Source organism: Garra rufa, chromosome 12, assembly GCF_049309525.1.
Source record: "Garra rufa chromosome 12, GarRuf1.0, whole genome shotgun sequence".
NCBI lineage: Eukaryota > Metazoa > Chordata > Actinopteri > Cypriniformes > Cyprinidae > Garra > Garra rufa.
The window spans coordinates 31,541,863-31,569,166 of NC_133372.1; the positions used below are offsets into that span (position 1 = coordinate 31,541,863).

General features: G+C 40.2%; 1 protein-coding gene across 1 annotated transcript in view; it reads left to right on the forward strand.

Annotated features, from left to right (window-relative positions):
- The window catches only part of oca2 (oculocutaneous albinism II), a 137,164-nt gene that overhangs the window by 45,300 nt on the left and 64,560 nt on the right, over nucleotides 1-27,304 (forward strand). The window contains exons 12-15 of the mRNA XM_073852556.1: nucleotides 11,390-11,522; nucleotides 23,343-23,490; nucleotides 24,257-24,314; nucleotides 26,251-26,359. Of these exons, the coding sequence (XP_073708657.1) occupies nucleotides 11,390-11,522; nucleotides 23,343-23,490; nucleotides 24,257-24,314; nucleotides 26,251-26,359 (448 nt within the window). The remainder of the gene's footprint in view (nucleotides 1-11,389; nucleotides 11,523-23,342; nucleotides 23,491-24,256; nucleotides 24,315-26,250; nucleotides 26,360-27,304) is intronic.

Sequence of the window (27,304 nt, forward strand, 5' to 3'; positions counted from 1 at the left end):
TATTTAATGGCTCATCACTTTTGACCTATAGGTGGCGCTGTTATCAAATCAATGTGGTGTGTTCTGTGTGAGGTGACAATGGCACACACAAAGTTTGGTGACAAGATGTCAAAGCTTTGCAGAGATACAGCCTCAGAAATAGTGTGGCATCATACCGCAAATTTTTTGCAGTGCTATACAAAAGCAGTTTTGTCTATCAACACAAAATCCATAACTTTTTGTCAGCCCAGTCTAAAGATGATATGACTCCATTTTGGTGAAAATTGGACAAACATCATAGGAGGAGTTCGAAAAAGTAGATTTTCAACATAAATCAAAATGGCAGGAAGTTCGACCAACTATGGCAAAGTAGGCATCTGTGTTCTCGGCATGACCCAAGGAACATTTGTGACCCTGGACCACAAAACCAGTCTTAAGTCGCTGGGGTACATTTGTAACAATAGCCAAAAATACATTGTATGGGTCAAAATTATTGATTTTTCCTTTATGCCAAAAATCATTAAGAAAATTAAGTAAAGGTCATGTTCCATGAAGATTTTTTGTAAAATTCCTACTATAAATATATTAAAATGTAATTTTTGATTAGTAATATGCATTGTTAAGAACTTAATTTGGAGAACTTTAAATGTGATTTTCTCAGTATTTTGATTTTTTTGCACCCTCAGATTCCAGATATTCAAATAGATGTATCTCGGCCAAATATTGCCCTATCCTTACAAGCCATATATCAATAGAAAGCTTATTTGTTGAGCTTTCATGTGATGTATACATTTCAGTTTTGTAAAATTTAACCTTATGACTGGTTTTTTGGTCCAGGGTCACATTTTGAGATCAGTTTGATTACAATAGGCTAATGTAATGAAAAGTTCTAATTAATTTTTTATTAATGCTTAATGAATGGTTTATCACTTTTGACCAGTAGGTGGCGCTGTTACGACATTGATGTGGCATGGTCAGTGTGAGGTGACAATGGCACATACAAAGTTTTGTCAATATGTCAAAACTTCGCAGAGATACAGCCTTAGACACGGTTTGGCATTATTCCAGCATTTCGTTGATGCATTAATTGACAACTGTTTTGTATTTCGACACGAAATCCATAACTGTTTGCAGTTACATGGTCTAAAGATGAAGTCAAATTTGGTGGAAATCAGATGAATGGTCTAGGAGGAGTTCAAACTTTTTTTTACCATAAATTAAAATGTATGCAATTTCATTACAATAGGCTTATATACTCAAAAGTTATTCACAATTATAACTGGGTATGGTTCGACATTTTTTCATATCTTCTGACCACTAGGTGCCACTGCACCAAAACTGTGCAGGTAGCCTCAGGTCATAGTTGTTATAACACACACCAAGTTTGGTCAGAATACGCTAAAGTGTTGTGGAGATATAGTCTCATGTTCATTTTTTGCATGTTTTTCGTCAAATTTGTTTGCACATTATTCAAAAATGGTTTGACTAATCAACTTGAATTTGATAACTTTTTGCCAGCATGGTCTGAAGATGATCTGAGCCAATTTAGGTGAAAATCAGACAAGTTTGAAAAAGTAGGTTTTTTGGACTATGAACATTTGCGAAAAATCTTGATCTTTTAATTTTGGTGTCCATTCGACTCTGCATGAGTTTCAAGGATTCAGATAAAAAAAAGAATTTTGATTCTAAAATCATTCTCATTTTCATTTTCATTAGCATAAACATCAAACTGGCTATGGTTGATGTTGACTATCCTCTATCTGTCAAATTTCCTAACTTTCCTTTGGTGTATGGCCCCCAATTAAGGAAAATCAATAAATTATGAATAATTTACTGCCATTGTGTGAATAGTATGTAATCATGCAATCCATAAAAAAGTAACTGTAATTCGAAACCAAATATAGTATTTTGGATGCAGCTTTGATATTGGCCAGTGAGTACCAAAAACATTCTAGCAAGCACCTCGATTCCTAGCAACTGCTTAGGAACAAACTAAAAACATCTTAGCAATTGCGTAACAATTACACGTGATGGCAAGTTCTCATTCAAAAAAAGCATGTGTGCTAGTGTATGTGTTAGGGTTTCTGGTCCAAGTGTGTGTCAGTAAGTACGTGTAAGTGTCCAGCTAAAGCCCTGAATGAGAGACAGAGGACGAGATAGAGCTCTTTCATCTCCAGCCCCGGATGCTGATTAAAGATGCTCTCTTTGGAGCCACTCTACCCTGCAGCTCTTTATGTCACACACTACCATAGACACAATGACTAAGACACAAAACCGTATGTGTGTGTGTATCAGTGCAAAAAAGAAAGGGAGCGGAAAAAGGGTGGCTATAAAAGTATAGGATATCCATCTTTTTCTGACAGTCTATTTTAAAGGCTACACGCCAAAAAAACAACTATATGCCTAAAAACCTCCATCTATTTGGGGCCATAAATTTTTATGTCACATAAACATCTTGTCAGCAAAACTGATTTCCAGCACCATCACACTTTCTGACAAAGATGGATGAATTAGTGTGTGAAGCAGATTAATTTAGCTGTTTTAATCAAGTGCTGCTTCACATTTTAAGTGTGTTTCAAAGAGAGAATCTCAAGGGTAGCTTGAAGGGTCATGCAAAGGTAAAGAGAGGAGATTTGTAAAAATGTAAGAATTTTATGCTTTTATTGTGGGGGTGGGCGATATAACCAAAATTTATATTTTATTTTACGGTAACAATATATATCAGAATGTAGTTATTTTTTGCTTTAAATATGGTCTTTATGATATCAACATTTTTGCTACCGCGGAAACATAATTTTTGTCATCAGTTTCAATATCACAAAAAACTAATATTAGCCTAAAAAAACTCATGCTGACTGAAGACAAGTAAACAGTGATTAAATAATAATATGAAACTAATTATAAGCAATAGAAAAAAAAAAACATTTTACATAAGTTGTATAAAGTAATCAACGTCACGTAAGCATGTAACCCTGATTTCTACCAGTTAATCTTGACTACCAGTATATCGCCCACCCCTAGTTCGAATATAGGAGTTTTGGGTGGCCTGAACACTTTGTTTAGACCAGAAGTCATCATAGTACCTCTGGGTTTGGGTACTTAACAGTGCAACTGGGTTGTAGGTTGCCAGGTTGAGGTCACAAATGGGTTGAAATTTGTATGATATGTAGATTGTAAAATAATTGAAATAATTCTATGTCAATATGAAATGTTGTCAAAATGAATTATTGTGAAAAACTATTTTTCGGAAAGAAGAGCTTGAAACTCTTAAACTGTAATGAAAAAAAAATAGCTCAGAACAAACTGAAATGAAAAACAAAAACACAACAGTGCAAAAAGTGGATGGAAGGTGGACATTTATTATATATATGTAGGTAATAGTTAAAGGGGGCATAACACACACAGTTTCACCCAAACTTATGTTAATCTTGAGTACCTATAGAGTAGTACTGCATCCTTTATATCTCCAAAAAGTCTTTAGTTTTATCATAATTACAAAAGAGAGATACAGCTTTACGATTTTCTCAGAAAACAGCTGAGCTCCTGGAGGCGCGCCGTGGGCGGAGCTAAAGATTGACGAGAACTCGCGTGCTGATTGGCAACAAAACAGACATTTGATGCCGTTTTTGCAGTTCTGAATCATGACCAAGATCTTTTATAGCTGGGACCGCTCAATCATTTAGTATCAAACGATTTGCAAATCCAGCGTCGAACTGGGCCTTGTTTATAAAACGTTCGTCAACAAACACACCTGCAAAAATCTGTTACTGCCCTGACAAAAGAAACTACATCATCCACTGTTCATGTAATGCTGGGTTCTTCGAGAAGCTGATCAGGGTTATCTTTGCCTTACAACCAAAATCACACTTCTTTAGAGACATTCTTCCTGAGGAAGTCCCGTGCAGTAGTGCAGCCGAATGAAGCGCTTTGATGGGCGCGCTCTTGCTCTCACTCTGGGCGATGTGTTCGTGGTCGCGCTCCTTCGGGAGAAATGTCCATACAAGGAGTTCCACCCTTCAGGACGTCATGAAGAGCCATGATTGAAAAAAACTTTCCGAAACTTGTAAGAAACCCGGAAGTTTGTATTCGGCACAGAAATACTCTGTTATACGTCCAAATCGTTTTCAGTGCTGCTGCATGCATGTTAAGTTATTTACACTGTTAAAGAGTTGAATTCTTTTTTTCGTTTGTTGACGAACGTTTTATAAACAAGGCCCAGTTTGAGGTGTTGGATGAGATGCGTAAGAAATTAATTCTACTCGCAAGAGCATTTTAAGGAAAAAACCAAAGCGGAGTGGATGTTATTTTCTAATAATTGGCCAGTCGTCAATTATTGCTTACTGGTAAAAGTATTACTAATTTATTTTTAAGCTGTTATACCTAATACATTTAACTAAAGTTAACTAACTGAACATTATTGTAAAGTCTTACTGTTTTCTTTGTAATAAAAGGTCATTAAACCCACTAAAACCCATCAACGATGGCAACTTAAATATTTCATGAGAAGTTCAATAGTTGCCATCACAGATTTTAATTTAGTTATTCCTCACACCCTTCCGTCGGCGACAGAAAGGTGCCTGGTTTAAATTGTTGTTTCCCTTAGCTGGCTTTCAGAGCTGAAATCGCTGTGGGGTTTGAGTTAATTTGTGGCTCAGTAGAAATATCGTCCTTGCCTGTCAAACCGGCTGTTGCACAGGATGATGCAGCGGTAATCATGCTCAAGTTATATTTTCCACATCAAGGTCACTTCCTGCTGAGCTACAATTGACAGTGGGAAGTTTCTGAAAAACCCAATATCCATAAACTCGCATTTCTGACAGGCCAAAATCTCTGGAGGGTGGAACCCATTAAACGTACTGAAGCCCCCCTGCTCTAAATTTACTGCTTTATAAACATCATTTTTGGTTTCCGTCAGGACATTCAGTGATAAATATGCTCCTGTAGCGGATTCACGGAGGAGGGCTGTGACGATCCACGTGTGAGAAGTGCTGGACAGATTCATCCATTCTGTTCCGCAGGGAGAGATTGCATCTGCTGTAATTATTGACATGGATGCAGTGGTTTGTGTTATCTCTGTGTTACACGGCCAGATTTGTTTATATTTGAGAGGGCTTCTGTTTGTGTTGACAATATGCAGATGATGAATGGAGATGCAACTTCATGTGCAAAAAAATTACATACACATGCACATACGCAGTTCAATACTTGCCATTTGCTTATTTGTTGATTGCTGTGTGCATTGATTTGGTACCTATTTATCTGGGTCTTGAAATTAGACAAATATAAAACCACTTTTATAGCATTACTAAGAGATGCCCTGTATTATGAAACACTTTTCTGGTTTACACATGTCTATGTGTGTGTCTGAGGACTCGGGTTCCTGATGCAATAGAGGTAGGAGTCGATGAAACTCTGGGCTCTCTGTGAATGACTGATCCAAAACTATTTTTAAACTGGTGCAAACAGGTGCTTTTATAGTGCATGTGCGTGAGTTGATGTAATTCAGTTTATTGGTCCTTTAAGCTTAAATTTTTTTAAGTGAATTTTATGAAAAATATAAATGTTCTCATCATTTTTTTTTATTTTACACCATAAATACATATTACTTTTCAACTAGCTTGAAACATTTTGGATATACTGTTCTTCTCTGCTCTATATTATGTAAATGAATGTTTGCATTTTTGTGTGACTCATGTCTATTTGCTTGTGTATAGCTGAGGATTTAATTTGAGTCTAGTGAAGCCACCACCTTCTCCAGCAGTCGCTTAATCCGTTTATTAAGCTCCAATCAGCCCCAGGATCTTTAGAGCCTCTGGGTTCTGAATGGAAGCTCTGCCATACAAATAGATGGATGACATGGTGCCATACAGCTTAATAAAAAGCACTGTGCTAGAAATGTGCTTTACTAATCGACAACTTCAAAAGATTTTATACACATTATCTTGACTTACAAAAAGCAAATAATGTAATCAGTAAGATGTTTTTGAAAGAAGTCAAGTCACAATTTGAGTGACCAAATTCACACTTTTAACTTATTTTTTTAATAGTTTTATCAAGTATGAGCAGAAGGTGGTAAAAATGGTAGAAATGGCAATGGAATTAGGAAATGAAGTCATGATTTAAAGGAATAGTTCACCCAAATATGAAAATTCTGTCATTAATTATTCACCCTTATGTCGTTCCAAAACCATAAGACCTTTGTCCATCTTCCGAACACAAATTTAAATATTTTTGATGAAATCCGAGAGCTTTTTTGACCCTACATAGACAGCAAAGCAACTACCACGTTCAAGGCCCAGAAAGGTATAGTGAGGACATTGTTAAAATAGTCCATGTGACATTAATGGTTTAACCACAGCCATATCACCCTGCAACCCAAGACACTAAGCAAGGTTGAGCCTGGTCAGTACCTGGTTGGGAGACCTCCTGGGAAAACTAGGTTGCTGTTGGAAGAGGTGTTAATGAGGCCAGCAGGGGGTGCTCACCCTGTGGTCTGTGTGGGTCCTAATGCCCCAGTATAGTGACACTATACTGTCAAAAAGCAACGTATTTTGGAAATACTGGCTTTATTCAACGATTTCTTCTACTCTGTGTCAGTCTCTGTTGCTTGTTCACGAGAGTACCATGACGCACGCCTTGTAGCTTCATAAAATTACGGATGAACCACTGATGTCACATGGTCTATTTTAACAATATCCTTACTACCTTTCTGGGTCTTGAAACGTGTCAGTTGCATTACTGTCTATGTAGGGTCAAAAAGCTCCCAGATTTCATAGAAAATATCTTAATTTGTGTTCCGAAGATGAACGTAGGGCTGTGCAATTAATTGAAATTCGGTTTCGATTTTGATTTCTGCTTCAAACGATCATGAAAATGCAGTAATCGAGATGAAACTATTGTTGCGCCCCATCCGCCCCCTTACCAATGGTGCGCTTTTGCTCCTCCATAAAAGCCTAATTTTACATGCAAATCAGCAAAATCATGTAAAGTGACTTTCATAAAATGGGATGTGCTTGATTTATTAATGTTTCTTTGATGTTGTGTTTTTAATAGCGCGTAAGAAAACTTGCGCTGTTCTGTGTGTGCGCTCAGAGACGGAGCAGAACACGGACATGCTCAAGGTGCGCACCTAAACGCTCAAATACACGCAAAAATATTTCAAAACGACGCGCTTGGTGATTATTCATGTAAACCCTTGTCAGTTATGTCTTAAATGATCATAAACAGTTGAGAATGAAAATACGTGTGTAACAGTATATTGGATCTGCGTGGCTGTTAAAGCTGCAACAAATAACATTCCAGCCGTCTCTGTGCTTAATATTAATAAAACGTAAAAATACAAAGTGAAAAAAATCAGTCACTTGAAGGACTTTTGTAATTTAAAAAAAAAACAAAGCATGTTTAATTATAACAGTGAAGACGCAGTTTTATTTTACATTCAAATAATTACATTCAATTTCTGTAGTATTGTTAGACTACTTTAGACTTGCATAGAAGTATTCAGTATTTAAAAATAAATAAATAAAAAAGCAGTTTTTTTCTATTTGTATCTTTTTTTTTGCTGTATTGCTATCTTTAAATTAATTACTAATATAAAGTCATAATTGTGTTAAATAATCGTGATTATGATTTTTGCCAAAATCGAGCAGCCCTAGATGAACGTAGGACTTACGGGTTTCGAACGACATGAAATGAGTAATTAATGACAGAATTTTCAGTTTTGGGTGAACGATCCCTTCAATTTCCCTGACTTATCCTGGGTTAGAAATCACAATTTTTAAACTCTCCAAAGTTTCCAGGTTTTCCATGACCGTGTGAACTCTTCCTGTCCTACATTTCTTAGGCAGCAGTCAGTCATGACGGAACATCTTGTACTTGTGGCTTCTTTGTTTATTTGTTTGTGTTTCTCTGTTTATTTGGGCTGTGCGAGTCCCCCCAATGGTCTCGACAGGATCACTACAGCAGGGATGTTGCCATTTGGTCAGTCAAGCATCCATCTGTGGAGCTCTCTGTAGATCAGACATTTGAGCCTGGGCAGAAGGAGCGTTTCAGGGTCGCTGAGGAGACATCTCATATACCCTGTACTCTCTCTCGCTGGCATCTGCCGGGCCGTCAGTCACACTCCCAGAAATCTCAGCTGCCAATCAGTGCTTCTCCAGGCGCCAGGCAGACAGGCGGGCTCTGGTTTGACCGTGGCCCCTGACTGCTCACTAATCAGCTAGCGCCAACAGTGAAGGTCTTTTTGCATAGTGATTTCTCATTCCCTCTTCTCTAATACTTGCATGGATTTTTGAAGTTGCTTTCTTGGCTGATAAAAGTGGGACAGTGACAACAGAGATGGAGTAAGGGGAGGTCTCATTTACACACTATGTCTAAGTCATTATGACAGCATGCCTGCCTTCTGGACAAAACAAGAGTATCTACAAAGAAAAATCCCCAAACACTGCCTATTGTCTGCAGCTGCATTACTGATGAAGTAATGAGGACTTATGCATCTACTCTATATGATAGGGCATTCAGCTCAACAGCACATAAAGCCCACGAGGAATAAAGCAGAGGACCACTTTAATGAAATGTTATCGACAGATCCCCACTAGCCCAGCTTGCCCCAATGAGTCTGTAAGGATATCTCTTATTTTCAGACGTTGGAGAGAAGCTCTTGGCTTTTAGATGCACTTCACTATTCCTAAATATTTTACTCCCAAAAAACTTGTGATAGTAAAAAAAGGTTGATTCATTTTACAGTAAAATTAATATTTTATTTTCCTGAAACTTTCAATATAGCAGCCTTTATTTGAATCTTAAAGTGATAGTACCCAAAAATGAAATTCTGTATCATTTACCCTCACATCAAACCTTTGTAATGCTGGAATCTCTACGATTGATTTAGTGAGTTGAATTTAACAACCTGATCAGGTTGATTTGTGATTTGTCTCTCTAATGTGGTTAAATAATAATAATTCAATGCCCTTTGCTTTAAAACCACATTACAAATCTAGAGTACACAAATGGATGTGTGTTCTTCTGAATGCCTGCGTCTCTCTCACTCACTCACTCCATCTTACTCTATCTTTTTCCTGATCTCCTGTAGAGGTCACTGTATACCCGTCTTCCCGTCTCTTTGTCTCCATTCACATTTGTCTCATGTTGGCATCTGAGATTGGACATGTTGTTTGTTTGTTGTTTGCTTGCTCACGTCTTAATTTTTTATTTTACCCAAATAATACAAGTGTTTATCCTTTCAATCATGGTTTTGTTTTATGGGTGGAGGATTTAGTACCCTGAGCTGCTTTAGGGAGGTTACACTGCCAAAAAACAGCATCAGTGTCCCCCCCCCTCCCAATTTTTTACCAGCCTTTTGTTTCGTTCCTAAGAAGTACCTCTAAGTCCTGGGTTTTTGCCAACCCTGAGCAATGCGGGGAGCTGAACTACAACAGGGATGCAATTATCTTGTATCTTGCCAGTTCCTTTACAAAATAGAAGAGACTAGGTCTAGTTGTTACATTTATTTTTTTTACTCATTTTTCAAGAGACTAGGTCTAGTTGTTACATTTATTTTGTTTACTCATTTTTCATTTCTCACGGTCCAAGTCTTGTCTACAGTAAAAGATTATTGCAGTTATTATTGCCCAAGAAAAAGATCATTTATTTAACACCTGTTGACCTTTTGGTAAAATGATATCGGTGCTAAGTTGTAACAGTGATAACCTGCCATTAGAAAGCCTGTTTTAGACTTCTCATTTAACACATTTTAAACAGTAAAACTATTATAAGACACAAGCATCATGTGAAACAGCAAAAATGTCACACATAAATTGTAAAAATGTAACTCTGAACCAAAATTAAATAAGTTGCAAAATATAAAATGTGATGTAATGACACAGGTAACGTGTTGTGTATTTATAAAAGGTTTTTGTAAATTATAAGTTAAAGGGTTAGTTCACTTAAAAATGAAAATTCTGTCATTAATTACTCACCCGCATTCATTCATCTTTGGAAAACAAATTAAGATATTTTTGAGGAAATCCGAGAGCTTTCTGACTCTGCATAGACAGCAGCGCAACTGACACATTCAAGGCCCAGAAAGGTAGTAGGACATTGTTAAAATAGTCCAGACATCAGTGGTTCAACCATAATTTGATCAAGCTATGAGAATCCTTTTTGTGCACAATGAAAACAAAAATAACGCCTTTATTCAACAATTATTTCTCTTCCGTGTCAGTCTGTGTTAAACATTTACAAGAGTATCACAATCCATGCATTTGGTGCTGCTGATGCAGGAGCTGGCGCTCTGAGTTTGAACGTCTACATCTCTCTTCATTTATCGCCTGTATATTCTGGTTCAGTCTTCCTCTCTGTCGAAATCTTCAGACATCTTTACGAAGACTGTTTTATGCACAACGTGCGATGGACAACAAGGCACAGCGCATCGGTGTTCTACGTCAGAACGCCAGCTTTTGCATTTCTTTAGCGAAGACTGACACTGAAGAGTAGAAATTGTTGAATAAAGTCATTATTTTTGTGTTTTTTTGCACACAAAAAGTATTCTTGTAGCTTCATAAATTAGGGTTAAACCACTGATGTCAATTGGACTATTTTATCGATGTCCTTACTACTTTTTTGGGCCTTGAACGTAATAGTTGTATTGCTGTCTATGCAGGGTCAGAAAGCTCTTGGATTTCATCAAACGTATCTTAATTTGTCTTCTGAAGATGAACAAAGGTCTTACGAGTTTGGAACAATATGAGGGTGAGTAATTAATGACAGAATTTTCATTTTTGGGGGTTTTAAACTAGGTTTTTGAAAACCAACATACAAAAACAAGCACTTGTGGTTGTCTTTGTGAAATGTCTTTGTGCTACTTACATGCACATATGTCACCATGTAAACAAGCAAAGATACCTCACTACAATGGGTTATACACCAGCGGTATATTGGAAGATAAGTCGTCGGATTAGGTTTCAGGCCACACGGATCTATTTTACACATCTCTATCAGTGGTGCCATTTGAAAATGTGATGCCATCTGGTTATGATGAGAGATGGGGTGGGCTGCACAGGCAAGGAAATATCATCTAAAGCTAGATTTTCAGCCGAGAGGGCTGTGTGCTCTCAATATGAATGAAAATTAATAAATAGTCAAGAACATTTTAAGAGGATTTGTGCCACATGCAGGTGCTCATTTAAATCTTATATAAGTGTTTAAATGCATCAAGATGCAAGCATTAAAATGCTGAATATGATTATGTTGATGAAATGTAATCAAGGCCTCCATCCACATTATATGGAGAGCCAATAAAGTGGATGTGATCTCTACTTAGTGCTTAGAATAGATTTCATGAAATACAGCAGCAAATTAATTGCACAATTTTTAAAAGGGTGAAAATTAACCCGCCCTCTTCTTCCTCTAGGGGATTGACTTCGCGGCCTTTACGGGTTACATGTTTCTGGGAATCTGTCTGGTGCTGCTGACCTCGTTTCCTTTTTTGAGAATGCTGTACTGGAATAAGAAACTTTACAACAAGGAATCCAGTGAAATCGTGGGTGAGTATTCATTAATTCTGCTCTGTTCCTACACACCAGGTTTCCCAAAATCACACGGAACTATCCTCAAGTGTATGCAGAGCAGCTTTCCTTCTTTTTTGATTCAAGCTCTTTTGTTCTGACATGTGCAATGAAAAAATAATTCATAATCCCATTGACCTAGATCTTAAAGAATGATCTAAAAAGTATAGAGTGGTTGAGGGCATACTCGACCTTCCCTTGTTGACAGCAGTTCTTCCTGTATGTGAATGAGTGTTGTACACTGTTCTATGCTATTTACACCAAATCTCATATCCTATCCAAAGCTCCTTACGTTTGGCCTTTGAGCCCCAGTGACTGGGATAGGCACAGCCTACCCTTTCATGGATGATTATAACCTCAGCAATACATCAATTTTTCATCCACCCCTCCTTTTCCCCCACCTCCCACTATCACATTGATGCATTTAGTCTCTCTGTACCCTTCAGGCTGTTTTCCCTGATATTTCCATTATTCTTATCGGATGAGCCTGTGCTGAAAGCCTTAACGCGTCTGTATTAAATACATAAATCCTGTCATAGATGACCTCTCTCAAGACCTGGACTTACGGAGTTCTTAAACAGGACATGTTTGAGCGGTCAAAGTTTGGCTGGTTAGCATGGCCCATTTACCCCTGCTGGTAGATGTTGTAACTGCACCATCTTAAACCAGGAAGTATCCTTTTTGATTGACAGCCTGTGAATTTTAAAGAAATTATTTTATTTAAGGAACATAAATATGTCATAATGTATGCTATACTTGTATCTTGATATTCACCATGTGAAACCATGCTTGAAATAGGTGATGTGTCAAAGAATTGCATATTTATGACATTTTGAAAGAACAGGGCACATTTAGCCCAAGTGTGAAGGTGCTAACACAGCTAGAAAGGCCGTTAAAGCCATCATAGACTCTGACAGGTCAATACCACTCTCACCTAGGGAGTCATCGCTTTATCACCGCCTCCACTGAGAGCCCAGGCATGCTTTGTTCTTTCCCGCTTCTTCCACAAGCAGGATTTATATATTTTCTCATCATTTCTCCCATTCTGGCCAGTCACTAAATTGAATAGACAAACAAATTTCCTCATCTTCACAGACTTCACACTGACAAAATTCTGACTCACCCCCTCAAGTCGTTCCAAACTTGTATGACTTTTTCCTTCTTTTTTTATTTTTACACACACACACACACACATGTTTGTTTTTGTGAATTGTGGGGACATTCCATAGACGTAATGGTTTTTATACTGTACAAACGATATTTGCTATCACCCTACACCTTCCCTACACCTAAACCTAGCCCTCACAGGAGACTGTGCATATCTTTACATTCTCAAAAAAACGTATTCTGTATGATTTATAAGCCTTTTGAAAAGTGGGGACATGGGCAATGTCCTCATAAGTCACCCTCTCCTTGTAATACCTATGTCATACCCATGTTATTACACCAACTTGTGTCCTGATATGTCACAAAAACAAACACACACACACACACACACACACACACACACACACACACACACACACATACATATAATCTTGTGTTTTTTGTGGTTTGGAATGACATGTTTGGATGCATAAATGATGACAGAATTTTGGTTAATTTCCAACGTTTAGATTGTGTCAGTGCAGTGCGAAGGTGTTACATTTAGTTTTTTTTTTATTGTTGATTCTTTTTTGTAAACTTACCCTTGAGGCATTTAGTCTTCAAAATAGGACATATAAGTAAGTAAACAAACAAACAAAAAGTATTTAAAAGTAAAATATTTAAATGTATCAAAAGCCTTTTGATAGACTTTTTTTCTGAATTACACTTTTTAGGTGAACTATTCCTTAATTACGGTCAAATTTTTATATATACAGTTGAAGTCAAAAGTTTACATACCTTGCAGAATCTGCAAAATATTAATTATTTTACCAAAATAAGAGGGATCATACAAAATGTGTGTTATTTTTTATTTAGTACTGACCTGAATAAGATATTTAACATAAAAGATGTTTACATATAGTCCACAAGAGAAAATAATAGTTGAATTTTAAAAAATGACCCTGTTCAAAAGTTTACATACACTTGATTCTTAATACTGTGCTGTTACCTGAATGATCCACAGCTGTGTGTTTTTTTTTTTCTGCTGTTTTTCAGAAAAATCTTTTGGATCCCACAAATTCTTTGTTTTGTTTTTTTGCATTTTTTAAACCTTTTCCAACAATGATTGTATGATTTTGAGATCCATCATTTCACACTGCGGACAACTCAGGGACTATGCAACTATTACAGAAGGTTCAAACACTCACTGATGCTTCAAAAGGAGACACGATGCATTAAAAGCCAGGGCTGTAAACTTCTGAACAGAAAGAAAATGTGTACATATTTCTTATTTTGCCTAAATATCATATTTTTGTCGTTTAGTACTGCCTTCAAAATCTACAGAAGATGCTTACATGTTTCCCAGAATACAAAATATGTTAAATTTATGCTTATCTTCGAAGTAAAAATTAATGCAATTAAGTGTTTCCTTCTGATTCATCAGTGAGTCCCTCAGTTGTCCTCAGTGTGAAAAGATGGATCTCAAAATCATGCAGTCATTGTTGGAAAGGGTTCAAATACACAAAAATGCTGAAAAACCAAGGAATTTGTGGGACCTGAAGGATTTTCTTGATAAACAGTGGGCAGTTTAACTTTTCAGGACAAACAAGGGACTCATTAACAACTATCACTAAAAACAACAACAACAACAGCAACAACACATTATTAAGAATCAAGTGTATGTAAACTTTTGAACTGAGTTATTTTTTAACTTCAACTGTTATTTTCTCTTGTGGACTATATGTAAACATCTTTTATGTGAAATATCTTATTCTAGTCAGTACTAAGTAAAAAATAACATGCATTTTGTATGATCCCTCTTATTTTAGTAAAATAATTAACATTTTGCAGATTCTGCAAGATGTATGTAAACTTTTAACTTCAACTGAACATTTCATTTACGGCTTTGATAATTTTTATCAGTCAAATGCTTTTTGGTTTTTGTATTTCGTTATTTGTTTTTGCAAACAAATAGACAAAATAATCAGATAGGTCTTATTCCTCTTGTTGTCAGCTTCTCTCTACAGATGGCCATTAGCCTCTTGAGCAGCTGCTCCCTCTGCTCCACAGAGACCAACTCCTCACATCCTCTTGTACACCTCCACACCTGAGCTCTCCTTCACACACCTGACAGTGTGACAATAGCTCCTTTATAATAAACCACTCATTTCAGCCATTCACAGGCTGAAATCAGGCTTTGGGGTTCCCAGAGAGGCTTTCACCATACCCATAAATCAGGATGAGAGGAAAGCACAAAACCTTTTCTAACTCCAAGATGTTTTCTTTTTTGAAAGTTTCAAGAGTCACACAGTGGTTGATCATCCAATTTAAATCTGGCCTTTTGAGTTATTCTTTGATTCTATGAAATAGCATGACAGTGTACAAGAACTGCATGTTGATCAGCCCAGAGTCACAGCAGATTTATGTCCTTAGTAACCTGCAGATCTGGGCTAGAAAGTAGCAGGTATAAAAGTAAAGACTCTTGCACTCTTGCATAGAGCAATGTAAGCAGGAGTTCACAGTTTAACTTTCATTCATCTTGTAACACTGCTTGAATGAACCTTTATATTATAAGGTTGTGTGGAAAATAGTGGAAGTTTTGAGAACTTTAGATTACACAGACAACCACCGTTTGACCTCGTTATTATGTCAAATAGATAAATTAGTTTTTTTGGTAACACTTTTTTTGATGGTCTCTTTTGAACATTCTGTTGGCAATAAGTAACACTGCACCTAAATGTCATTTAACTCTCATATTAGCAGATTGTCTGCTTAAAATCTACTAACTCTTAATTGTAATGGTCTCCCAATATTCTACTGTAAATAATTTTGCAAGTACATGTCAACTTATTCTAATCCTAACCTTACCAGTCTACTAATACTCTATTAACACTTTAATGAGAGTAAGTAGACATGTAGGTGCAATGTTACTTATAGTCAACAGAATGTGTTAAAGGGCCCATTAAAATAAAGTGAGACCGTTTTTTCCCATTCTTGTTTTTGATAGACTGTAAAAATGATTTTTCTTAGTTATAAATATTTATTATTGATAATTAATTTCTATAATTTCATTCTTACTACTTAAAAAATTAATGTTTAATTCAGTGTGTTACTTGCCGTTTCTTTATTATCTGTGAAATCTACTAGCAATTTTCTGTGCGAAAATAGTTTTGAAGTACTACTCTAGATTATAATGGCCTCAAATTTAATGTCTCTAATTTACAACAGTCATTTTTTAAAAGTGTTGACATTAATTTCCTTAAAAAGTTAAAACTACACTCTTAATAATAAAGGTGCTTTAAAAGGTTCTTCACGGCGATGCCATAGAAGAACCATTTTTGGTTCCACAAAGAACCATTCAGTCAAAGGTTCTTTAAAGAACCACCTCTTTCTTACATTTTTATAATCTGAAGAACCTTCTTTCGCCACAAAGAACCTTTTGTGGAACTGAAAGGTTCTTCAGATGTTAAAGGTTCTTTATGGAACCATTTAGACAAAAATAGTTCTTCTATGGCATCGTAAAGCACCTTTATTTTTAAGAGTGTAGGGACATTCTTGCATTTTTTTCCATGAACTTAAAGAATTATATTTTTATTTTGCAACTGTGTAGCCTTTTCACTGTTCTCAATAATGTAGCTAAAGGAAAAATAGATTTTGAATGGATATCCATGAATGGATACTGCACATGTAGAGCCTTAATTACATATATTCATGTTTTGTACCTGTCATTTTAGAGATAAAACAAGATGAGAGATACATGTAACTGAAAAAAAAAAAAGAATTTCTTTCTCAGAAGGCATGAGTGCACACTTTTTATGTTCTCCCACACTATTGGCCTTTGCCCATGTACTGTGAGGATTGTCTTCCCTTTGAGACATCATCAGCATGGGACTAGCACCATCCAGAATGCCAACCTTCCCCTCCGTTCGGTGATTATTGGGTTTTCGTCTGGCTAACACAATGAGAGAGTGCTAGTCAGTGTGGAGCTGATGCAAAGTCTTAGAACTCTGCTGTATAAGAAACAGGAACTTAAATGATCGGCTTGCCGGTTCCCCAGGTGCGTGCTGCATCTGGAACGAAAGACCTCCACTAGGCCTGATGGTGACCACTCAGTGCCAGTCCAATTTCTAATTCTGTAAAGCCTTAAGTCCCCACAGAGCCTCACTTTCAAAAAATCAAACCTGCTGTGCTGCTGATACAGTTTTCCAGGCCCTCGGCATGATGCATTACTGTGTCGATTGTGATCAGCATGTTTTTCCTGTGTCAATTAGCTTCTGGGAAGCTTTCCTAGCAGCCTCCCCATCACATGGTGTGGAGTCATGCTGAAGGACTAGTGCAAAACCTTGCCTCTCCTGTATCGTGCTTTCTTCACTTATATCTCCTCTTTCCTTACTTTTTCAATTTTTATTGTAATTGCCTAGCTTGTGCTTCATCTGACTATCAATCTGTTATTATTTATCAGTGTCAGAGAGATGCAAAATCACAGCCATTTCAATCTTTTGACAAAAAATTATGAAACACCTGTAGAAAATCTGTCACTAAATTTAGACTAGTGAGATGTCTGTGTTACCTTTATAAAATAAAACATTAATTTGTTTATAAATGTCATAATAATTACACTTATGAAGTCATAGCACTTATATATGCTTCAGAAGGAAAAACGTCTAGGTTACGAAGGTAACCCTCGTTCCCTGAAGGAGGGAACGGAGACGTTACATTGGGAATCGCCTGAGAGACCGATCATCTCTGAGCCTTATATACAAAAAGGCCAATTGAAAATTGGCGAGTGGACGTGCGCGCACCACTCATACAGGTTTTCGCTGAAGAGCCGATCAAGCCGGCGTCAGCGGGACGCCAGGGGCGTGGCAGGGGAATGTAACGTCTCCGTTCCCTCCTTCAGGGAACGAGGGTTCGTAACCTAGACGTTCCCCTTCAGTCGAATCACTTCGACGTTACATTGGGAACTGACCCATGGAACAGCCCACGACCCTGGCACCGCGTTACGCACAACTTCACGTGCCGACAAGTATACGTGCCGGCAGGCGGAGTGTAACGTAACCTTCCCAACGCCCTGAGGCCCAATAGGGGGGCCTTTCCAGGGATGCCAGTTGTACTGAAGCATGGGTTGGGGGGGCGGAGCACATGAAAGTTTCTACATGTGGAAATGAGAATAATTCAATATATCCATAAAGGTTTTTAGGGATACACGAGGGAAACAGCGGTATCCTCCGCTGGAAATAATGAAAAGTATAGCCACAACCTGCGGGGCGAAGGAGACCCAGGCAGGATCACAGTCCAGGACTACTCCGTGCCTAGCCCTGACTGCGGGGCATGGAGGACCCAGGGTTCACCGGAGGGAACATTCTGGGAAATAGCGCACGGATCCACGCTAGGAATGGCGCAGCAAACCGACACCAGCCGGTCTCCCGCTCACCTGTGAGTCCTTATGTTAGGACACGAGAGAACGGCCTCTACGCAAGGGTTGTAGAACCCAGCGAAGGTATTCGGTGTCGCCCAGCCCGCAGCTTTCAGACATCTGCTAGTGAGGTGCCATGAGCCAAGGCTCATGGCTGTCCCTGAGTATGACAGGGAGATGGCATCTACCACCCAATGAGCCAACCTCGGTTTGGGGACAACATTCCCTTTCTGCTGAACCCCGAAGCAGATAAAGCTGCTCGGTGCGCCTGAAGTGCCGAGTGATTTCGTTTTCACGTTTATGGACACAACATCGCAAGGCTGGGTCTGCCTCCTCCAGGGCAGAGCTTGTGGGTTCACCACCTGATCGCGGAAAGGCGTGGTGGGAACCTTGGGCACAATAACCGGGCCGGGGTCTCAGAGTAACGTGAGAGTTGCCGGGCCCGAATTTCTAGACACGCTTCGCTGACAGAGAAAGCTTGTAGGTCTCCTACCCTCTTGATGGAAGCCAGGGCAGTCAGGAGCGCTGTCTTAATGACAGGAATTCTAGCTCGACTGAGGCCAGTGGCTCCAATGGAGCGACCCGCAGCCCTGAAAGGCGACGGGGAGGTCCAAGAGGGTATGAGGTGCAGTCTGGGCACCTCTGAGGAACCTCACGACCAGTGGATGCTTACCTACTTTGCTCCATCTACTGCATGTGATATGCGGCGAAAGCAGCGGCATATACTCTGAGAGTCGAGGGGACAGCCTGCGCTCCAACTCTCCTGCAGGAAGGAAGCACTACTGCAACCGTGTATCTCTGTGGATCCTCTCAGCGAGAGAAATGCCAGCAAATAGACCTCATCTCAGTGCGTAAGCCTGCCTGGTCAAGGGAGCTCGGTACTGAGTGATAGTTTCTATCACGGCCTGTGGAAGGCCGGAGAGGTCTACGGTGTCCGTGCCCTTACAGGGAGGGACTGCCGCGAGGGAACGGTTACTAAGACCTAAGTCTGGGTGGGCCACTCTTGCAGCGCAACCAACAAGACTTACTCCTCGTCTTCCCTGGACTTGCACAGTGTCTGTGCAAGGAGGCTCGTTGGGGAAGGGCGTACTTGGGCCCCTGAGGTCAGCTGTGCGCCAGTGTTACTCTGAAAAGAGGCAGCTGGCAATGGAAGGAATCGGAAGGGCGAGCGGATGTGGCTGGGCCTTGCCGATATGACTCCAACTAGCTGCGTCACGGGGTGGAGTCGCCAATCTGCAGGTGGGTGGACTGCCGTGGGAGCCGACAGGCTGCACGGTTGAGTTTCAAGTGAAAGGCAAGCAGCAAAATCTGCCACGTTAGACTCCGTGGGAGTAGATGGGGACGAGCTGTAAGCATCTGTCGTACACGGCAACCCAACCCGTGGTAAGCCACGGGCTGACTTGTCGGCAATACTGCGGGAAAACGCCAGTCCGGAGTGAGCCGAGGTGCCATGCCCATCATGGGACTCGATCGTGCTGAAGCGGTCTCACATGGAACAAGCTTAGCGGCGTAGCGGCTAAAGCGGTCATGTGCCCCAGGAGCCTCTGAATTTTGAGAGGGACTGCTGAGTTGTGCCTGATTAACTCAGGGACTACAGCACTGACTGCGCGCTCTTGGTATTTAAAAGGCGGGCCATCTTGGGACCGAGTCGGGCTCCCGACCGAGGAACAAGGATTTCCCTCGGTTAGCCTGAAGAACCAAGAGGGAGGGGTGCCGAAGCACCAGGTCCCTGTATTCGCACAACGGAGCTCACGAGTGGGCTGGAAAGCACCAGTAGAAGAGACGGTTGAAGACGCGAATTCCTGTCTGCCTGAAGAGGGGACAGGGGAGCTCCCGTGGCCTAAAGAAGGCCGGAAGGAGGGGACTGGCCAAATGGAAGCACCTCGCGCTGAGGCGCTGGATCCCCGGGCAGACCGCAGAAGGGGTGTGCGTCGGGGAAAGATCGAAGCGCGACAGCGGGTGCCCTTCAGGCAGATGGCAGGCAGCCCTGGAGACGGGAACATACTTGTATGTGCTTCGTCGCGAGCGTCTGTGCCGACAGCCTGAGAAGGGACCGGGACAGAGCTCCATCCAGGATGGATGTTAACCCACCACTCTATCTGGACACGTGAAGTAGGGACTGTAAGGCCCTGACCACGTCCCGGCTGGAGGGATAGGCTGGGTCGCGTCCTTCGCCAGTAGGAACGCGACCTCGGCAGGCAGAACAGAGGCACGCCTGCCCGAATAAAGAATGTAAGGGGTACCTCTGAGTCTGGGCGGACACCTGGTGCAGGGCCGTACTGTCCGTATCAACCAGCATAGTGGTATCAAGGGAACGTTGACCGACGTGACCGTGGTGGGGCAGCCTAGGGGAGACCGGGAAGGAGACAAAATCCAGAAGGATAAACGTCCTGGAGAAGTGTCTAACTGCACTAAGCAGTGCTTACCTTCTTCCCTGGGTCCCGCGCTGGCGATAGGCGGCCGCGAGTCTGGTTCCGAGGAGTGTAAGTGCTGCTCAGGAAGGAAACTCGAGGCCGAAGGCCAGAGGTGAGAGAATTTGCTCTTTTTGTGAAAATGTGGGTACCGTCGACCGATGGGCCGACGGCAGCATTGAAGTACACAGTGGCCCCCGGCCCTCCACCGGGAGCGGGGAGCGTTGATGTCAGCATCCCCTAAAGAGCAGTCTCAACCACCTCTGGAGGCCCGCGTCAGGGACGTTTCGCAGTTTTCTTGCGGGTGTTTCGGGCCGGAACCTGTGCCGCGGGCGGCGCCGCTCTCCTGTGGCTGGCTCTGCGCTTGCGGGCCCCTTCCGCCGACCTGGCGTCGTGGGCCGCCGCGGGGGGTAGAGCTGTAGATGTTGCGGCCGCAGGGGGGCGCCCTCGGCGACGTACAGGCGGAGGCGGCGTCTCCGGCGGCGGGATGGAAACTTCGCGGCGGGGCAAGATGTGTCTGATCGCCTCCGTCTGTCTCTGTACTGCCGAGAACTGCTGGGCGAAGTCCTCGACAGTGTCGCCGAAAAGGCCACTCTGGGAGATGGGAGCATCGAGAAAGCGTGCTTTGTCAGCGTCTGCCATCTGGGCCAGAGTGAGCCATAGGTGTCGCTCCTGGACCACAGCCGTGGACATCACCTGACCAAGGGCCCGCGCCGCGACCTTCGTCGCTCAAAGGGCGAAGTCGGTGGCAGCGCAGGGTTCCTGCATCACGCCTTGGTCAGAACCACCCTCGTGCAGCTGTTTAAACCCCTTGGCCTGGTAGACCTGCAGGGTTGCCATTGCATGCAGGGCCGAGGCGGCCTGGCCCGCGGCATGTAAAGCGCGGCCCGCAAGGGCGGACGAGCGCTCACACGCCGTGGATGGGAGATGCGGCCGGTCCTGCCAGGTGGCCAAAGATGCACCGCCACAGCGCGCTCGACCTGGGGAACCGACACATATCTCCTGGCCGCCCCGCCATCAAGGGTGGCGAGTGGAGAGGAGCTGGGCAGCAGGCGAGATGAAAAAGGTGCCGCCGGAGCCCTTCCCAGGAACCAGTTGTCCAGCCGAGAAGGATCGGCCGCAGGCGATGGAGTAACCTCCAGGCCGATCCCCCTGGCGGCTCGGAGGAGCATAGCCGAGAGCTCGGAGTCTGTCTCCGACGGGGCAGGAACCACGGAGGGGCGCTGCGCCACCAGAACAGCGTCCTCACTCCCTGACTCTCCCTCTGATGCTGCAACCGACATCTCTTCCTCCTGTGGAGCGCCAAAGGGGAGGCCCAGCCCGAATGGCGGGGAGGCGTACTGCTCTGGCATCTCGACGGGGGTATGCTGACGGGCGGAAGACCGCAGGGCTTTTGGGGCTGGCGGTACGTTCGGCACGTTCGGCACCGTGACTTGTAAATCCCCCTCGTGCCTCGCCACAGCAGCAGGAAAACTTCTCCGGTCCAACCGCCGGCCGTGGGGCGCGAGGGGGGGCCTACTCTCTTTTTCGATCGGTGCACACCAGCAGAGAAGAGCAGCCGCAGGAACGTGAAGTTTCTTTCTTTAAAGAAGTTAATTTTCGATTGGCCTTTTTGTATGTAAGGCTCAGAGATGATCGGTCTCTCAGGCGATTCCCAATGTAACGTCGAAGTGATTCGACTGAAGGGGAACTATGCATTAAGAGCCAAAAACTTTTTGAATTTGAAGATCAGGGTAAATTTAACTTATTTTCAATATGAAAAAAGTATGTTACTTAGGCAAAATAAGTAAAATGTACACATCCTTATTCTGTTCAAAAGTTTACACCCCTGGCTTTCAATGAATCATTTTTCTTTCTGAAGCATCAGTAGCTGCATTCCCATTACCCTTTAAGTTGCGCAAATTGAATTTGCGGATTGAAAATACGTTTAATGGAAACGCGCCAATTGCGGAAAAAGTCCCATATATTGCAAAAAAGTTTGTACGCTCACATGAGGTGGTTTTTCAGGCAATTCAAAAAAGGAATATTTCGCAAAACAGCAATGGAAATGTTTTTTTTTTTTCGCATTTACAGGTCACATTAGATTAAATATAGCCAAAGTCCCAAAAATCTGTGACTTATCGTGAGAGGAAAAAAATAAGTTTTAGTCGCATAACCTCGGTTAATGGAAACGCCGTCATTTCACAATACTTTTTAATCGAAATTTATAAAATATCTATATAAAATATTTATAGTTTTTTGCAAATCTGTAATGGAAACGCGCCTAGTGAGTGTTTAAAGCTTCTGCAGTAGTTGCATTTGAATCCCTCATCTATCACTAAACAATAAAACAAAACACAGTCATGGATCATTCAGGTAACAACACATTATTAAGAATCAAGTGTACGTAAACTTTTGAACAGGGTCATTTTTAAAAATTCAACTATTGTTTTCTCTTGTGGACTCAGACTCAGTGTGTGACTCAGCTCCATGAACTATAAAGGTTTTGATCAAATCAAACATTTATTTAAAGTATTTATTGTTTTTTGGTCTGATTTGGTCACAGTGTTTAAAAAATAAAATCCTTTCTGCATTCTATGTCTAGTAAATTAAATTAATTAATGGGCATACATAGTGACTATAGACATTTCAAATATGTCTGAGGTTAAATTTCAAAGCTTTAGGCAAAAAATATTCTGAGTCAACAATAGTGTTACAATTATCCATCCCTTATTATAATTTGTTTAATGTATTGGTTCTGTTTGACTATAAATCTCTATCTTTAATAGTTCTTGTTATCTGTTTCCTCCCAGTTTTTGGAATAGATTTGAAATTCTTATCTTAATTCGTGTTTGTCTGTTCTACAGCTGAACCCTTTATCTTGTCCCGATTTGTGTCGCCCTGCAGAACTGAAGCATGAGATTCTGGTGTGGAGGCAGACAGCCCATCGCATTAACCCTGCCAGCCGAGAGGAGACTGCCGTCAAGTGTCTTCTCATGCAGAAGGTGCTCAATCTGGAAAACCTCCTGCGCAAGAAGCTCAAGACCTTCCAGAGGTGCCACACTCGTGCTCAATCTGTTCTTTTTCCTTGTCTGTTTGGTTAAAATACCATGCATGGTGTTTAAAACCATGGATGTATGTAGAATAGAAGTGTATTTTTGTTTACTTGCTTTTGCACTTTTTCCAATTGAGCTGTCTAAGTGTCATGAGGATATTGGTGAAAACTAATTGAAAACAACAAATTAGGCTACACTTGGATGCATTATCAAGTCCTAAAATCGCTCGCCATTTTGATATTGCATAAGGTATTAAGATGAATGTCTTTCTTGATATGAGGTCACTTGAAAACACCCTGTTAGGTCCAAAATATACATTTTCACTGCATGACACCTGTTGTGTTTGACGGTTGCACATACCCAGAAGCCCAGGATGATAAATGAGAAATAATTAACCTGTAGAAAAGTAGGCAATTGTTCTCAATTGTGTCAGCTCTCTAAAGCTCTTGTAGAGAGCTGAAATTTTAATCATGCAGAATAATTTTGTTCTCAACAGTAGCCTGTTTTTATTTTTTTATTGTTATTATAAATGCTTCTTTTAACTAAAGAAATACGATTAGTTCTGGTTGTGGTTTTGTGGAGCGTGTGGTTTGCTTTGATGACTGATAGAATAATCACAGAAGCCATTTACAACCTCACATGCTGGGTAGAAAAGGTTTGGGGTGACCACATGAAATCACCACTCCTACTCATTTGCAGGTGTCCATGCTGGCTGAAAGGATGTATTAACACACTCCATTCTATTTTATTCCTTTATGTTCACAGGCAAATATCACAGGAAGACAAAAACTGGGAGCACAATATTCAAGAGCTGCAGAAAAAGGTAAAACAAAGCCGTATTAAGATGGCTCTGGTTGATTGAGTATTGTACCTCCATGCTAACCCTGCCTTATCTTTCTGATGTTATCTTATTATATGATAAGAAACTTGATCAATTTCTTTGATTCCAGTGGAGTCATCATTCAAAACACCCAGGATCCTGATATAATCATATTTAAATAATAATTGAATTAAAATTATTTAAAAGTAAACTAAATCATTAATTATCACATTTAAATATTACTATGAGCTGACACTGAATAGAAAAATTGACAATTTTGTAATCATGTAAACAGCAGGAGTGTTTACATTTACATTTATTTATTCAGCAGATGCTGTTATCCGAAGTGACTTATAGTTTGGTTTTTAAATATCAATTGAAATTTAATGGTTTTATTCACTTGGCAGCCTATAATTCACTACAAAAAACACATTGTGGTTGACACACACAATCTTTAGCCTTGTTGCAGTTGAATCTGTATGTAATGTACTCTGGGTTATGTTTTTGATAAAATACAATTTACTGTAGTCTAATTGGACACGTGACCTTTAACATCAACAGCAAAAGATATGTTTCTCCTCCCTTGTAAACGTTAATCTGTAAAGCGACCTATACTGTGTTATACTGTTATACATATACTGTTACATGATTAGCATTGTAATATTTGCAATTTAGCATTTTTAAGTGAGCTATCAGAGTTGATCTGCAATGGAAGCTTGTTTCCGCCACTGAATAAAAAATTAAAAATGGTAATTGTGACTTTTTATCTTGCAATTCTAACCTTTATTTCTCAGAATTGCCTGACACAATTGGGCAATTCTGACTTTTTTTCCTTAGAATTGCATGATATAAACTCACAATTGCAAGAAAAAACTGTTAGATATGAACAAAATATAGGAATTCTCTCAATTATGAGAAAGTCTCAGTCTTTTTTCCCCTCATAATTAGATATTACAGCTTGCAATTGCGAGTTTATATCTCACAATTCTGACTTTTTTCTTCAGAATGGCGAGTTTCCTCAGAACTCTAATTTTATAACTCACAATTGTGAGTTAACAGTATATCACGCAATTCTGAATAAAAAAAAGCTCGGATTGTGAGTTTTCTCAGAATGCTATATGATATGCTGTAAACTCGCAGGTGCGAGTTATAAAGTTAGAATTGCAAAATAAAAACCTCAGAATTGTGAGATTTGCAAGCCGAGTTTGCGCTCAGATTTGTGTGCTATAAACTCGCAATTGCAAGTTATAAAGTCAGAACTGTGAGTTTATCTCGCAATTCTGACTTAATTTCTCAGAATTGTGAGTTTATATCTCACAATTTTGACTTTATAATATGCAGTTGTGAGTTTATATCATGCAGTTCTGAGAAAAAAAGTCATAATTGTGAATTTATCATTTTTATAACTTGCAATTACAAGGTTTACAGTATATGAAGCAATTCTAAGAAAAAAGTCAGAATTGTGAGTTTATATCTTGCAATTCTGACTTCATTTATAACTTGCAATTACAAGGTTTACAGTATATTAAGCAATTCTAAGAAAAAGTCAGAATTGGGAATTTAGATCTTGCTATGCTGACTTCATTTATAACTCACAATTATGAGTTTACAGTATGTTAAGCAATTCCAAGAAAAAAGTCAAAATTGTGAGTTTATATCTTGCAATTCTGACTTCATTTATAACTCGCAATTACGAGTTTAAAAAAGTCTTTATAACTTGTAATTGTGAGTTCTTACAATTCTGAGAAAAAAAAAAAAAATGACAGAATTGCGAGTTTGTATCGTGTTACCTTTTTTATTCTTTATTCAGTTGTGGAAACAGGCTTCCATACCCTGAAGACTGCAACTCACCAGTTGAGAAACACTGTTTAAAGGGCATAATAGATACAGTATTTCTTTCTGTCTTGTATCTAAACATGTCATCCATGGTCTTTTACAGCACAGAATAACTGACAAAATCCTTCTGGTCAAGTGTCTATCTGTCCTTGGGGTGGTCATCTTTATGTTCTTCCTGAACTCCTTTGTTCCTGCTATACATCTGGATCTGGGTAAGCGGGAGACAAACAAGCACACAAATAATCAGGATTCATCTGTTTCTATTGCTGAACTGGCCCTGCTGTTTACATGTCCCACTGTATAATTATGAGGGCTTGTTTCCTCTCTGTTTGAGCAGAGGAAATGGAATCACAAGAATATCTCGCTATTTTTGAAATGATCAAAAATGCACCAGTTCTTCTACCATGGAACAAACATTTCATTTTATATGCATTACATTAGGGTTTATAGAATGAAATTAGAGAAACAAATGTTATTCTAATAAAGCTAGCCACTCTCTCCCATGATCTAATTGGTGTGTTTATGAATCCGTCAATGCGTTGATGTCGTAATTGTTTGCAGCTGGGCTTTAAATACAGAAAGAGACACAAACACAAAACCATAACAATGGAGTAGCGTGAGATTAAATAAGACAGCTAGTATTACTCAACCCAAAATTAGTCTTTTGTTTCTGTATTATTTTTTCTAGATTTTTTTCCTCGCTACATAGCCTTTCATTTTGCTCTAGCTTTGTCGAACTGGTTTATGGACGTGTTTATTATACGGTGAATGAGATGTCAATTACAGATGGAAATGAGATCGAGAACTTCACCAAACACTATTAGCGGGAACGAGTTGGTCAATCAGAGAATGCCAGCCGCACAGCTCGCTGAGGTTGTTGCATTGTTTGGGTCTGATTGTGTATTGATAATCAATTCTCATTTGTGGACAGTTTGATCTTGTGGAAAGATGACACATGAATATTATTTTCTAAATGATCATGTCTTATCTCTTCATACATACAAAATCATTTTTTTTGCCTTCCACAGCTGTGTACATAATTAATTGGCAATGATCACAAGAAATAATCACTGTACATTACCATTTTCAAAAAACTGTGTGGTTCTGCTTTCAAATTCTCCTCAGTGCCTCGTTCTGATCAAAACCAGGGTCGGCCA